Raw genomic sequence first — 14,762 nt, forward strand, 5'->3', positions numbered from 1 at the left:
AGTAAAATAACTCTAAACATGTTTATTTTTTATATAACAATTTTTATTGATTCAATGATTCACTGGTGTCAATATCAGACTCAAACAACGCAATTTTAACAGTTAAGAAATTGAAGGTAAAATACGAGATCATCATTCTCGTACATGGCAAAAAAACTGACGACAGAAAGTTGCTCGTCGCTGCACACAGCACTGTGATCCAGAAACACAGGCACTTCTACCCGCCGAGACGAGTCGCGCGAGTTAGCCGCCGGCTAATCGGCGAGTGCCGCCGGGTTTTCACACTTTGGTGTGGTCCCAGCATAAGAAATATTTAAATGAAATTTCCAAATGTTTTCATTGATATTGTTTCGTTTTTCGTTGGTTCCGTGTAGCCGCCGGCTTTTATACCCACAGCTAAAGATTTCTCGAATAATTCATAGATCGTTAGGTGCATAGAGAAGGTTTCGAACGTTCTCATGTCCATGGTTAGCAAAAATGAATTAAAAATCGCGCTCTCGATTACGTAACTAAAAAATTAATTGGTTATTCACTTGCTAAATCAATTTAACAATTTTTGGCAAAAATCATAAAAAGTGAACAAAAAGAAATAGAACTATTAAACTTTTCAGTCAACACTAACTATAAGTTATGTTTACTTAAAAATTAATTAAAAATACAATAAATAATTTTAATGTTTTATTTGCTTATCAAAATATGATTATTAAACCATAAATCCTGAACATTTTATTAACATAGGTATCTCTATCAGATATTTTTTAAATTATTTAATAATTGAAATTTTTCAAAACCTTCTTTTTGTATAAGAAATTGTAAAAATGAAGAGTTTGAAAGATTATCGCATGGTTGAATTGTTGGCTATATTAAAATATATGAACTTCAATTCTATGTCGAAATGGAAAATAGAGGTAATCTTGCGCAGATATGTATTATATTTATTAATATTCTTGATCTAGGTAAGACTGTTACCAGACCAATCTGAACAGGCAGTCCTGTTACAAAAGGAAGGATTGAAAGTGTATTTTGCTCTGACTCAGTATATCTTGCCTATGGATTTAATTACTAAAGAGGCCTTCGCACAATGGATGGAAGTTTGCAGACAAGTAGATATTTTGTTCTTTTAATATTATAAAAATCATATGGCTTCCGGTGAACTATCCACACACACGGTTTTTCCGTTTTTTGCGGAAAATGCAGATTATTCACGGAATTTCAAAATATTTTAATTCAACTTTAGTACTGTTTGACACATTTGACATTTCGTAGAATTTTAACACATGATTTGACATGCCAAAAGCAGGCCACTCACTAGGGAGCATGTTGCGCAACATGCTTCTCAACAGGTTTGTCAACAAAAATCACCCAGCCACACACTCAAGAAACATGTTGCAAAACTTCAGTTGACAAAACGCGAAATTTTAAGGTTATCTATTAACTAGTAGTCACGTCGTGGCTTTTCGGTTTTGTCCTGGGAGTCTGCAATTTTCTATGACGTGCATTACCAAACAGAAAGAAAAAACAAAAGAGTGAAACCAAAGCAATCAAAACGCTGTAAGCGCTTTGTTTGTTACTAGAGCTATAGCTAGACATTAACCTAACTTAAAGTCCACCAAACCAACCGCGAAATCATTACTTTTCCCTCCTGGAAAATGCATCCCTTTTTTTATGGCGTCCCTCCATAAAAAAGGGTATGCATGAAAACTAGGCTTAAATTCCGAATAATTTACTATCTGGAGTTGATGACCATGTATCAGTCGGCAATGTTTATCAAAATTCAACCTTTACTACTGTCAACAGACAGATAAAGGAAACAAGTCTAGATTGGAATCCTTGGCTTGCCGCCGAAACATAATTGTTTTGGAGCGCATACGTTGTAGGGCGCTGCTATAGCGGTTGCTAAGGACAACCGCCAAACAAGAACAGAAATAATTTTCTCAAATAAGACTATATTGCTAGTAAGGAACAGAAATTGAAGCCAAATTTTTGAGATGACACTGACTCTGTACAAAATCCACATAAGTCGGTCCTTTTCGTTCAACAGCTTTGAACTACGCAAGCGTGAAAACTGCTTCGCGATTAGTTGATTTATTTCATACCAACCAAAAGAAATAGTTTTCTGAGTTTCTATCTACCACGTAAATCAATTTAGCGTCTGACTACTTTTCGCGCCTTTACTTATAAATTTAAATTTAATCTCTGACATATTTAAACATAGAAACGGATAGATATATCTATTTCATGAATATCTAAAATAACAGGTTGAAATAATGCCATTACGAATAAAAAAAATAATATATTATATGTTATAAATATTTACAGTTTAAAATAGTGTGCAGGCAGGTGACAGCGTTCAGCGAAGTAGACGAATTAGATCATTTCATTTGGCGCAAGCGCACGAAAATCCTGTTGAACCAAAAGGATAGACTTATGCAAGATTGATATTCCTATTTCATTTCTTTGGCTTCAGTTTCCACTCATTGTGTAAATGCAGTACTAGTCTTATAATATATTTGAATTTTCTCTTGTTGAAGTCAGAATCTTCAAGAATTATAAAATCTTTCAAAATGTAAACCGCCCTCATTGAAAAAATACCGAAAAGTGTTTAAAGCGTCCATTTTCCAAGTAATTATTACTATCTTATGAGTTTAATTTAAATTTTATTTACTCAAACCTGTAATAATTTTGAAAAAGTGGCATTAAAAACTTACAAACGGCTTTAAAAATCTGTGTGAACTGTGCACTGCAAAAACCATTGTTGATCGTGGCATAACGTCGGTTTCCAATGTTTCATAGGTATTTCATACATGTCTTCATATAAGATAAGGTTTCTTGTATGTAACACACTGTATTTTATTAAAAAAATTAAGACAAAATAATAATAAAATTGGATATATAATATTTGGCGACATTATTCCAGAAAAAGCCCAACCGCTCCGAAACTATCAAAAGCTTTGGAGAGCGACCGGTCGGTGTAAGAATAGCGCCAAATAGTATTTACATTGTCCTTATGGGCACTTTCCAATCTAAACTTGTTTCTTTTATCTTTGACATATATAAACAAGTCCGCGACTATCATTTGCTGTCCTCCATTCGCGAATTTCAAGTTCCAGAGCTTTACGCCCTGGGCTACTCAGAACGGTTCTGAAAGGAGCTGGGCCCGTATTCTGTAACTTTGAAAACGCTAAGCGCTTTTAGACGCTCAGCGTACATGACGTTAATTTTCGCTGAGCGCGCACTTAATTAACGATTTCGGTATTCTCGTCTGACGCGTTTAGCGTCTTTACTGATTGCGCTGAGCGCTTTGAAAACGGTTGCCTTAAAGGATTGTTTTGCGACTGTCATTCGCATTCCTCAATTTTCTGTTTTTCGAAACATTTAACACCAAGTATCTCTGGAACAAAAGGTGTGAATCTCAAAAACGATACCGTTTTTGTAAAGTACACATTCAGCGCTACAACATATTACGAAATAAACAAAATCGATTTTCCAAAATTTTTGTCGCAACGTTTATTTTGTCGAACTGTCATTCACATTCCTCAATAAGTAATTGATAATTTACGACTTGGCAGCTATAAATATTGTTCAAAACATCGAAAATGCTGAGAAGACTCTTCAACACTTCCCTCGTATAATAAGAATAATGACATATCCATAAAAAAAATAGCTTGACATAACTCAACAATAGGTTATGAAATTCACGTAACATTGACATTTTTTATTGTTACATTCGTCAGTTATCAACTTTTGACTATTAGCTACATTCGAAATTGTGATGTTGCCAATATGTGCTCAACGCGTATCCAGAACACGATTCGCATGGCGACGAGAATACCAAAATCGACTGCCTTGCGTTTCGCTGATCGAATACTTGCGCTCACCGCTTTGAAAGCGTAACGTTTTTATGTCAAAGTTACAGAATACGGGCCCTTGCGCGATAGCCTGGGTGCCTTCATATGGCGCGGAACAGTTCTGAACTTTATGACTCAATTGAATGGAGTGAGAGTATCGCGTTCTTGTACAGTTCAGAGCTGCACAACTGCGTGATTGGAGGACAGTAATTATCGGTTATAGAATTTGGTATAAAAAATAATGTAACAGCATCTTTTAAAATATTTGTTATGAGAAACATATTTTTCCACATCAAAGTTTATTCAAATAATCTAAGAAGTGCATTTTGAGGTAAAATAGGCTTAATTTTCTATAAGAAATATTTGTATGGATAGTTCACCGAAACCAATTATATCTACAATATAATTAGGTAAACTATTATCTAAAGCAACGCTACAATTTTTAGGTCGTGGAAAGACCAGTTCCACCTGCAGCTTTGCAACCCGATGAGGATGAAAGACCTGACCTTCCATGGTGGAAGTGTAAAAAATGGGCCCTACATATTCTTTACAGGATGTTTGAAAGGTTGAATTTAAAAATAAACAGTGACAGAAATATTTACTACGAATTTGACTTTTTTAGATATGGATCTCCTGGACACGTCTCGAAAGAATACAATGAATTCTCGGAATGGTATCTTCAAACGTTCAGTACGGGTATTCTCGAGGTGCTTTTAAGAGTACTGGATGGTTATAGAGGAGGGCATTGGGTTCCACCTAGAGTGCTTCAACAAACTTTAAATTATCTTAATCAGGTAAATGCCTTATTATTTTTAATACCATAATATATATAAATCATGTCATCTATGAAAAATAATGAAGATTACAAGTCCAGCGTACAGCTGTTAAAATTCTCCATACAGAAAATGATTTTTTTGTCATTTCCTGAATACCTTCAAATTGTCTCTACTTTTTCGTATTTCTAAAGGTGCGTCCACATTGCTCGAGATCCTGCTCGTGCTCTTGCTTCTGATTGTGCTTGCGTTGTTTGCGCTTCTTGTTTGTCGTGTTTCTTAAGATCTTTCGGCTCGCAAGCAACGGTGTCCACATTGTAATGTAGTGCTGTTCGGACATGGATGATACCGAAGTATTTTTAATAGCGGCTGCTAGTACGATCATTATTGCATAACGAAGGAGACAAAGAGAAAAATAGGCGGTGTTGGATGTATATAATTTCAAAAGTAGATCCCAGCACAGTGAAAGTTAACATCTACGCGATTTACAAACAGACAATGTTTTTTTAATATTTTTTATCGCATATCCGCTACTGATTTTGAATGACTTATAACTTTATTGGGTCCCCCGTATAAGAAGAACAAATACAACTTTTAGGAAGTGTATTCCGGATAAGGAAAGAGTTAAATAAAGATAACGCTAAGATTCTTTGCTACTAGAGACTCACATACCAGTTTGGGTTATTTATTCAAAGTTTCCAAGCAAAGCATTTCAAAAATAATACCAGGCGTATGCTAAAATATAAATAAGTTCTCAAAGATCAGATTAACATAAGTAGGCAATATAAATGTAGAGTTATATTTTATTAAAGGTATATTTAATATTATTAATCCAAGATCAAAACACATATATTTGCAATTCTGAACAAAATAACTACTGCAAATCATACTACAGTAAATACCGAATCCTATGAATGAAACCAAACTAAAAACTTAAGAAACAACGCAAACATCTCGAGCGCTTCGAACCGCCGCACGGTGGGATATTAGCATGAAAAAGGTGATCGAAATTCGAAAAAGCAAATGTGTTTAAGATTTCCCAAAAAAAGATAAATGATAAGTTAAATCGTGTCTGCCATGAATGGCGTTGCTATGGGTGTGTTTAGTTGCATTCATTTGTTTCAACGAAACGTCAAAGTTGTTGCTTCTCACAGATAAGAGGTAAATGGCTAAATTTTATGTTTAAAATTATAAATTGTTGTTGTTCTTGTGCTCTTTTTACGTTTATATTATTGTTTTGATTGAAAATAGCTCAGCAAGCTGCAGGTATCTATTCTACAAAAACCTATTATTTATTTTGATATTCTCTATACAAACGATTTTTTTTGCAACTAAAAGTTAGGCGTTCAGAAAATTTGATTAAATTTGTGACATTTTTATTATACTTAGAGATTTAGTTGCGCATTTCGAAGAATTCAGCATATTGTCTATATACGTTTTACTTAGTAAACATTGGGTTTTCATACAGTAAAATAAAATACTGCGACTTTTTGCGATTTTGCTGATAAAATGAGAAAAACATTCTTAGTTTCCTCTAATCTGCCAATCAGTGATATACTAATGCGAGGTGTAAACCGCGATGGCATTGTTGTGTACAAAGCGATCGCATTAGTGGCATTAGCAGTATAGCACAATTTGGCATTAGTAGCGACTTTAGTGGTATGGGCATTGGTCGCGGATCAGTCGTAGCATTAGTAGTATTAGTTGCGATATTACTACTGGGATTAGTGGCATTGACTGTGGAAACACTGGAACAGCGATTTTTCTTTCTTTTTTTAGAATCGACGAATTATCCTTTATTTTGTTCATATTATTTCCTCTTTAATTGAAAATAGCAATAATTTATATAAGGTCTTCATAAAAAAATTTCGATCAACTATCCGTGTCAAATACCCCACTGTGCGCCGGCGCCGTAAAGTATACTCGCATGTCTCCGAAGCGTCTCTTTGATGTACCGCGACAGAGCCGAACAGTCGAAACAGGCATTTTATGAGACTGCAAGCACGTGGAGCACCGCGAGCGTCGCGAGCGCCGCGAACATCTCGTTCCAACTGTTTGCCATGTTTTTCGTGTTTCACGTGTTCGTTCGGCCTACTCGCGAGCAACGTGGACGCAGCTTAAGATTAAGCCTTTTTAGGCGTGAATTTTCTGGGCAAATACTTCATTAACAACGTCTTTATCTTGTAATGGTTAAGAAACCACAGTTTAAATCGAGTGTCTTAAAGAAGGTTTAAACGTAATCCCGACTTCGGGATTTGTTGTTTGAAGATTTGGATAAAATCGCGTTTAAAACAATAAAAACTGGTTTAAACCATAACATGTTTTGCTGAATAATAAAAAAAAAATTTTTTTTCAACCCTGTTGTTAGAAACGATTGTATTTCCATGACTTTGCTTCAGTCTCTTATGCATGAATATAAAAATAAAAACATAGTAATAGCCTTCTTCCTAATTCTTTTTTATTCAAAAAAAAATATATTTTTTTATTGAATAATTGCCTGTGAATGATTGGCGTACCTAGAAATATACTTTTTTACATTTTAATATTAATTTTTGACAATTTTTTGTGTTAATTTTGTTAAACATACAAGGTGGCGCCTCTCATACGCTGCGGAAGCTCCAAGGAGAACGGTAGTTTGTATCGAAATTAAATATTGGCAGCATAAGTAGGTTAACTAAAAGCATTTTATAAACATATATAGAATTATACAGGGTGTCACCAAAAAAAGTTACACATGAAAGTTGTGTTTATTTTCTAATGGAACACCCTATATATTAATTGATTTTCGGATTCTAGGAAAAAAATAAAGGTGAGTTTTATTAAAGAAGCATATACCTAAAATCTAAGGGTTTTGACATATTTCACATTTTGTGAAAATGAAGAGTAAATTTTAAATTTCGATAACAGCTACCTAAATTTTAGTAGACCTTGTTAGCCTGATATTTAATTACTGTAACTATTGTATGTTAAACCAAATTGACATCTGACCCAAAGATCTGACCTGAAAAGTTATACAGGGTGAGACAATATTAATATGGAACATTAGTCACTTTGAAAAGCAAGTTACTCCTTTATTTTAAATGGATCACGCAATATATTATTCCAGTGTTTAATGGGGAATTTATATATCTTCAAAATATTATTAGGGTTGCCTACCCCTCAGACAAAGATTTTCCCAGATATTTTAATTTTTATGATTTTGCGTCAGTAGATCTTTATAATTTGAAAAAATCTAGATGGCTGTGATATACCTTTTGTTAATTTAACAAAAATTAAAGGATGTAGAGTAAAATACTCAACGGCAATAAAAAGATACGCGTTTTAAAACATATTTTAATTATTACAGAATTAAAACTAGATATAAACCTATAATTATGTGACAAAAATTAGCTAGATGAAATCAAATGCTCAAAATGCTTTCTTTCCTGTTAACTGCATAAAATGATTGTCTTTTCAAAGGATCTTTTCATTTTAAAAGGCATATGTGGAGTTTCTACCTCGAAAAACAGCTACAATAATTTATCTCATGTTGTCGACAATAGTTGGTAGAGTTTTAGAAACACTGTCTTTAACATATATCCATAAAAAACAGACTAGATAACACACTGCATTCATCTACTAATAAAATCATATCAATTCTCTCTGATGTAGGATAAGTTTGCATTTTCGGCTAATTTCTGAGATTTTTTTTTGTTTTAACTGACACCAAACCAAACCAAACTAGTTGTAAAAGTTGGACTAATTAGACAGCTATGTTGAAGTAACGTCAGACATATCACCAGCCACCTAGATTTTATCAAATAATAAAGATTACTGAGATCAAATCATGTAAATGAAAATATTTAGGAAAATATTTCTTTGAGGGGTAGGCAACCTTAATAGTATTTGAGAGACATGATTTCTCCATTGAACATCGGAATAATATACTGGGTATTCCATTTAAAATAAAAGAGTAACGTGCTTTTAAATGTGGCCAATGTTCTCATCCATCAAATTTTGTCTCATCCTGTATAACTTTTTGGATCAAGTTTTCTTTTTGGATCAAATTAACTTTTAAGATCAATTAATATAACATTACAAAATTACAAAAAACACAACTTTGATATGTAACTTTTTTGGGGACACCCTGTAGAACTCTCTTTATTTTTAAAAAGTGCTCTGAATTAACCTACATATGCTCACAAAATTTCATTTCAATACAAACTGTCGTTCTCCTTGGAGCCTCCGCGACGCGGCGTATGAGAGGCGCCACCTTGTATAGGGGTGGGCCCAACGAAAATTATATGCGATTATCAATTCAAAAGCCACTATGTCACATTTTTTTATTTGTTTTTTTTATTTAGGCAGTTTCTCATGCCCATACGTGGAGAATATTGAAGCCTCACATGCCCGCAATTATTCACGATGTCCTGTATCCTTTAATGAGCTATTCTGCTGAAGATCATGAATTGTGGACCGTAGATCCTCACGAGTACATTAGAGTTAAATTTGGTATACTATTTAATTTTTTTCTCACTTTATTAACTAATAGCGAATTTCTATAGATGTGTTTGAAGATTTCATTTCACCGGTAACAGCAGCTCAAACCCTTCTCCATTCCTCTTGCAAAAAACGGAAAGAAATGTTAGGCAAGACTATGGTGATGCTTAATCAGGTGTTGACTAACCCCGCGACTGAACCGTCGCAAAAAGATGGCGCGTTACACATGGTGGGCTCTTTGGCAGATGTGCTACTGAAAAAAACACCTTACAAGGATCAATTGGACCAGCTTTTTATCAAATACGTGTTCCCCGAATTTAACAGCGACAGGGGCCACATGAGAGCTAGGGCCTGTTGGGTGCTACACTACTTTGCAGAATTTAATTTTAAACAGGTGAGACTTGATCAGAATTAACCATAAAATTTTGTGATTTTTATTTATAAAATTTTGCTTATCTACAGGGCGACTCACTGTTCCAAAAAGCTTTATCAGTTTAAAAAACGTGCGCTAACTTCCGTCAAATACTATACCAAGTAAACTTTTAGTCACGTGATTAAGCTTGACCGACACAGCGTTGCCCACTTTTACATATTTTCTTTTAATCAAAATATTTTAGGAAACATAAATAAATTAATTATAAATATGTAAACAGTTATTATTTACCATCAACAAAACTCACCTCCTTAATACCACTTAAGAGTCGTAAAGGACCATTACTACCGCTTTCACGTTCAAAATATTCTAGTAAGGTTGCGATGAGTTTTTTGTAACGGCTATTAAGCTATCTTGTACACTTCGCACTAAAAGAGGTTCTAAAAAGAACAATGTTCAACATTAAGGTCTGCTAGTAAAAGTTTTTAAATTTTAAGTATAACTCAATTCATTTAAACCAAAAATTCGTAATACAAAACTAAAGTGTCGAATAACAATGTCAGGAGATAAATAAATAAATGCGACAACTTGGGGCATGTTTTTCAGCAGAGCTACCACCTGAATCCCCAACGGGAAATTTCAATTCCAGTTAGTCAGCCGGGGGCGGCGCCGAATATGTCTATGGTTGGCGACAATGAATTTAAAAATAGCGCCCTCGATTACGTAACTAAAAGTTTAATTGATATGAAATATAGTTGTGTAAATTCTGTCTATTTATGATATAAAATAAATACCAAAATCACTTCAATGTAAATGTATATTTGGAACAATGGGTCATAAAATTTGCATATTATGTTTATTCATATTTATTTTTTTAGGAAAATGTTTTGGTGGACGCTGTGAACTTAACAGTTAGAGCACTCTTATTTGACAAAGATTTACCTGTAAAAGTTGAGGCAGCAATTGCATTACAATCTTTATTAAACTATCAAGATAGAAGTCACAAATATATTGAATTGAAGGTATATATGTTAACAGAATTTCAATTTTAACAGCATTTTCTTTATTATTTCTAAGCATGTTTTTATTTTTTTTTAAATATGTATCTAATAATGTTCTGATTCTATAAAATCTGAATGATCACTCGTGTAAAATGAATGATCCTGAACTTTAAATGTTCGTAAAAATTCAGATTTTTAGAGCAACATACAACAGATGATATCTAGAAATGGGGATAATTACTGTTTTGTATTCTGTAATATACAGATTGTTAACTGGACGGTTACTTATTGGGGAACAGAATGGCAACACTGCCTACATTCCAAATTTCAACCATAAAGCTCTTGCCAATTTTTTTTTAATTTTATTTTAAAATATAATGGCAACATTGGTAGTAGATTAAATTTACAAGAAAGAAAATCCAGAAAAGATCCAGCGGTTCTCAAAATTTAAGCAAAAATATTTTTTTTTTTAAATTTTCATAGTAAAATAACTCGGTTATTTTGGATTTATTTGAAAAACGGTAAATAGAAAATATGTTTCTTTTATCGAGATCTACCATCCTTGAAAATATTAGCACTTATTTAAGACTCACCCTCTATAATATTTGACACAAAATTAATGTATTGTTAATCATGAGTAACATACAATATCTGACTATATATTCTATGTCAAATGTCAATCTATATACCCTGCTGGTCAACCAATTTATGTGGTCTGTATTTTAATGAGTGTTACAGAATAATATAAATGACCGGTTGACAAAGAGAAAATCAAAAGCGACATACAGTGTTGCCGGTTTTTTACGTTTGTACGAAAATGTGTCTAGAAAAATATAAACTATTTTAAAAACTTTCGTGTATACTACTGAACTGGTAATAATATATCTGAACTAAATATAATCTATTACAACTGTAGTAAAATGAGGAACTAATAGTGAAAAATAAAGTTCCAACCATAAATGCAACATTTTTCGTAAACGCCTACTTATGCGGTCTGAAATTTTGATACAAAATCCGGCAATACCACATAGAAGAAATGTGTCGACCAAATTTTTATCTCTTTTTAATACATTTGATTTTCCATTAAGCTACATCATCACTGTCTTACACGTTAAAATACAGACCACACAGTTTCGATGACCAAATCGGTATAGTCCTTTTCACGTTACCTTTCCACCTTTTCAAATTTGACATCTTGTATGGTAATGCTTTGATCCAAAAAATCTATTTTATATATTACTTTGACAGATCGTTTTTTTTGTCATATTTCGAAAAGGTCTGTGATCACCTACAATATGATCGTAAAAAAACGACATCTAATTACCTTACAAGTGACGACGGATGATCGTCATTAACTTGACAACTTCTTGATAACTTGACGTTTTTTTTTTCTCGATCATATGGTACACGAGTAAAATTATACATTATTTTTAAGGTTAAAGAAGTAGCCCTGGAACTCCTATCAATTATTAGAGAAACTGAAAATGAGGACGTCACAGGAGTTATGCAGAAATTAGTCTGTTGTTTCACTGTACAACTTGCACCTATAGCTGTAGAGATCTGTCAACATTTAGCTTCAACATTTAATCAAGTAATTATACATGATCGTATTTATTTTTCAATTTTTTGATTTTTTAAATTAAATTTTTAATTTATCGATAGGTTTTAGACACAGACGAGGGATCAGATGAAAAAGCCATCACTGCAATGGGCCTGCTTAATACAATCGAGACTCTCCTCACAGTCATGGACGAACAGCCCGAAATAATGAGACTTTTGGAGCCGACGGTGTTGCAAGTGATAGCCCAGGTAAGCGAGTCTGCGAAAGTAGTTCAAATGAACCGCCCTCAGGGTTGGGTAACGACGCGGAGAGAAAATTAATTTTCTACGTCTATGTAGAAAAGTGCCTAGAAAATGTAGAATATTAAGTCAAAAATGTATAAAATTTGAGAACATGTACAATATTAATTTTGTATATTTAAAGCCGTTTTTTTCACTTTAGAGGTTTCTTCCTTTCTATTTTCTTTAAATTCTATAAGTGTTAAAACTGTAACGTGTGTGCGTGCGCTCTCTCTATTCTGCGACGGTACTCTGAACTCCCTGAAGACTATTAGAATATTATTTTCGGTTTAATTTGAAGACAGTACAGAAAAGTCTGATTTTTTTTCTTTTATGATTTAATTATGCGACAAAAATTAGCTAGATGTAATCAAATGCTCAAAATGCTTCCTTTCCTATTAACTGCATAAAATGATTGTCTTTTCAAAAGGATCTTTTCATTTTAAAAGGTATATGTGGAGTTCCGAAAAGCAGCTACAATAATTTCTCTCATGTTGTCGATAATAGTTGGTCGAGTTTTGTAAACACTGTCTTTAACATATCCCCATAAAAAAACTGTCTAGATAAAATCAGGAGCATTTAGGTATTCTATTAATTGGTGAATGCACACTGTATTCACAACCTAATAGAATCATATCAATTCTCTCTCAAGTTTGCATTTCTGCAAATTTCTGAGAATTTTTTTTGTTTTAACTGACACAAAATGATAACTAGTTGTTAAAGTTGGAATAATTAGACAGCTATGTTGAAGAAACGTCAGACATATCACAGCCATCTCAGATTTTATCAAATAATAAAGATCTACTCAGATCAAATCATGTAAATGAAAATATCTAGGAAAATCTTTGTTTGAGGGGTAGGCAACCTTAATAGTACTAGCGTGTACCCGCGACTTCGTTCGCGTCGAATTTATCATTTGTAAGGGTGATGAAAAAAGCAAAGCAAGAATTTCTTTTAACATACAGACCGGATAAAATTTTCTCACATTTATGTCAGCATGAGAAAAAACAATATGGCGATATTATTATATAACTTAGGGTAATATTTGAGGGGTAGTTTCATCTCGTTGGAATTTGACTTTCGAAAAATCCGTTTGCCAAAAATAAGCTTTTTACGTCATGCAGTTTAAGCAGAATCGTGGTTAATCAGTTACCCCACTTTTTGGAACACCCTGTATGATTTTTTAAAAAATTTCAAAATACGTAAAAAACGTAATAAATTATGCGTGTCCAAGCGTTTTCCCGAAAGACTAACCGTTTTTTTTTTAAATAACAAATATTGTAATATTTGAGGGGCGTTTTCACCCACTTGGAATTTGAGATTCGAGAAACCCCTCCTTATCGAACCTCTACACCCCACAGTCAATCCGTTATCCATTGCCAAAAATCAGCTTTGAACGTCAAGCAGTTTAAGCAGAATCGCGATTACTCAATGGTCATATTTTATGAAATACCCTGTATAAATTTTTAAAAAATTTTAAAATATGTAAAACAACAAAATAAAATATACGTGTTTAAGAGTTTTTCCGAAAAACTCACCGGTTTTTAAATAAAAAATATTCTAATATTTGAGGGGTGGTTTCACAAAAATCAGCTTTTTACGACAAGCGCTTTAAGCAGGATCGTGATTAATCAATAACCATATTTTTCGAAACACCCTGTATACCTTTTTAAAAAATCTTAAAATAACTTTGACTCACTTCTTACATTGAATGGTTTGAGCAGGATCGTGATTAATCAGTGAATCCCTTAAGGATTTTATATATTAGTATAGATTTTGAAGAGACATGAATTCTCCATTGAATATCGGAATAATATACTGAGTGTTCCATTTGAAATAAGAGAGTCATATGCTTTTAAAGGTGACTAATGTTCAATATTAATTTTGTCTCAGCCTGTACAACTTTTTGGATCAAGTTTTAATTTAATTTAAAGTACAATAGTTAACCGGGTAAATTCCCATTTAGGTAGCTTTTATTGTAATTTAAAAATTGTTCTTTATTTCTAAAAAATGTTAAATATGTCAAAAACCTTACATTTTAGTCATATACTTCTCTTATAAAACTCACGTTTATTTTTCTCCCAGAATCTGAAAATCAATTAATATATAGGGTGTTCCATTACAAAAAACACAACTCTGATATGTATCTTCTTTTGTGGATACCCTGTAGAACTCTCTATATTTTTAAAAAGTGCTCTGAATTAACCTACATATGCTCACAAAATTTCATTTCAATACAAACTTCCGTTCTCCTTGGAGCCTCCGCGGCGTATGAGAGGCGCCACCCTGTACTATTACTCTCCATTTGTTAAATAATAACTCAACCAAAACTTAATAAATAATAAAATAAAAAAATAATAAAATAACCAAAAATAATAAAAATTCAAACCAAACAATTAGAGAAATCGTTATATTAGTTTATTTCTTGTACTAATCGTTGTGATTGAAG

At 33.0% G+C, this 14,762-nt stretch overlaps 1 protein-coding gene across 2 annotated transcripts in view; it reads left to right on the top strand.

Moving 5' to 3' along the window:
- LOC115887474 (importin-7) overlaps positions 1-14,762 on the top strand; it is a 33,166-nt gene that overhangs the window by 4,529 nt on the left and 13,875 nt on the right. For both annotated transcript variants that reach the window (XM_030906918.1, XM_030906919.1), the window contains exons 6-13: positions 957-1,103; positions 4,295-4,413; positions 4,471-4,642; positions 8,965-9,112; positions 9,166-9,494; positions 10,352-10,495; positions 11,910-12,065; positions 12,137-12,283. In XM_030906918.1, the coding sequence (XP_030762778.1) occupies positions 957-1,103; positions 4,295-4,413; positions 4,471-4,642; positions 8,965-9,112; positions 9,166-9,494; positions 10,352-10,495; positions 11,910-12,065; positions 12,137-12,283 (1,362 nt within the window). The remainder of the gene's footprint in view (positions 1-956; positions 1,104-4,294; positions 4,414-4,470; positions 4,643-8,964; positions 9,113-9,165; positions 9,495-10,351; positions 10,496-11,909; positions 12,066-12,136; positions 12,284-14,762) is intronic.

This window comes from Sitophilus oryzae, unplaced genomic scaffold (assembly GCF_002938485.1).
Source record: "Sitophilus oryzae breed Bouriz unplaced genomic scaffold, Soryzae_2.0 scaffold_576_pilon_pilon, whole genome shotgun sequence".
Taxonomy (NCBI): Eukaryota; Metazoa; Arthropoda; class Insecta; order Coleoptera; family Curculionidae; genus Sitophilus; species Sitophilus oryzae.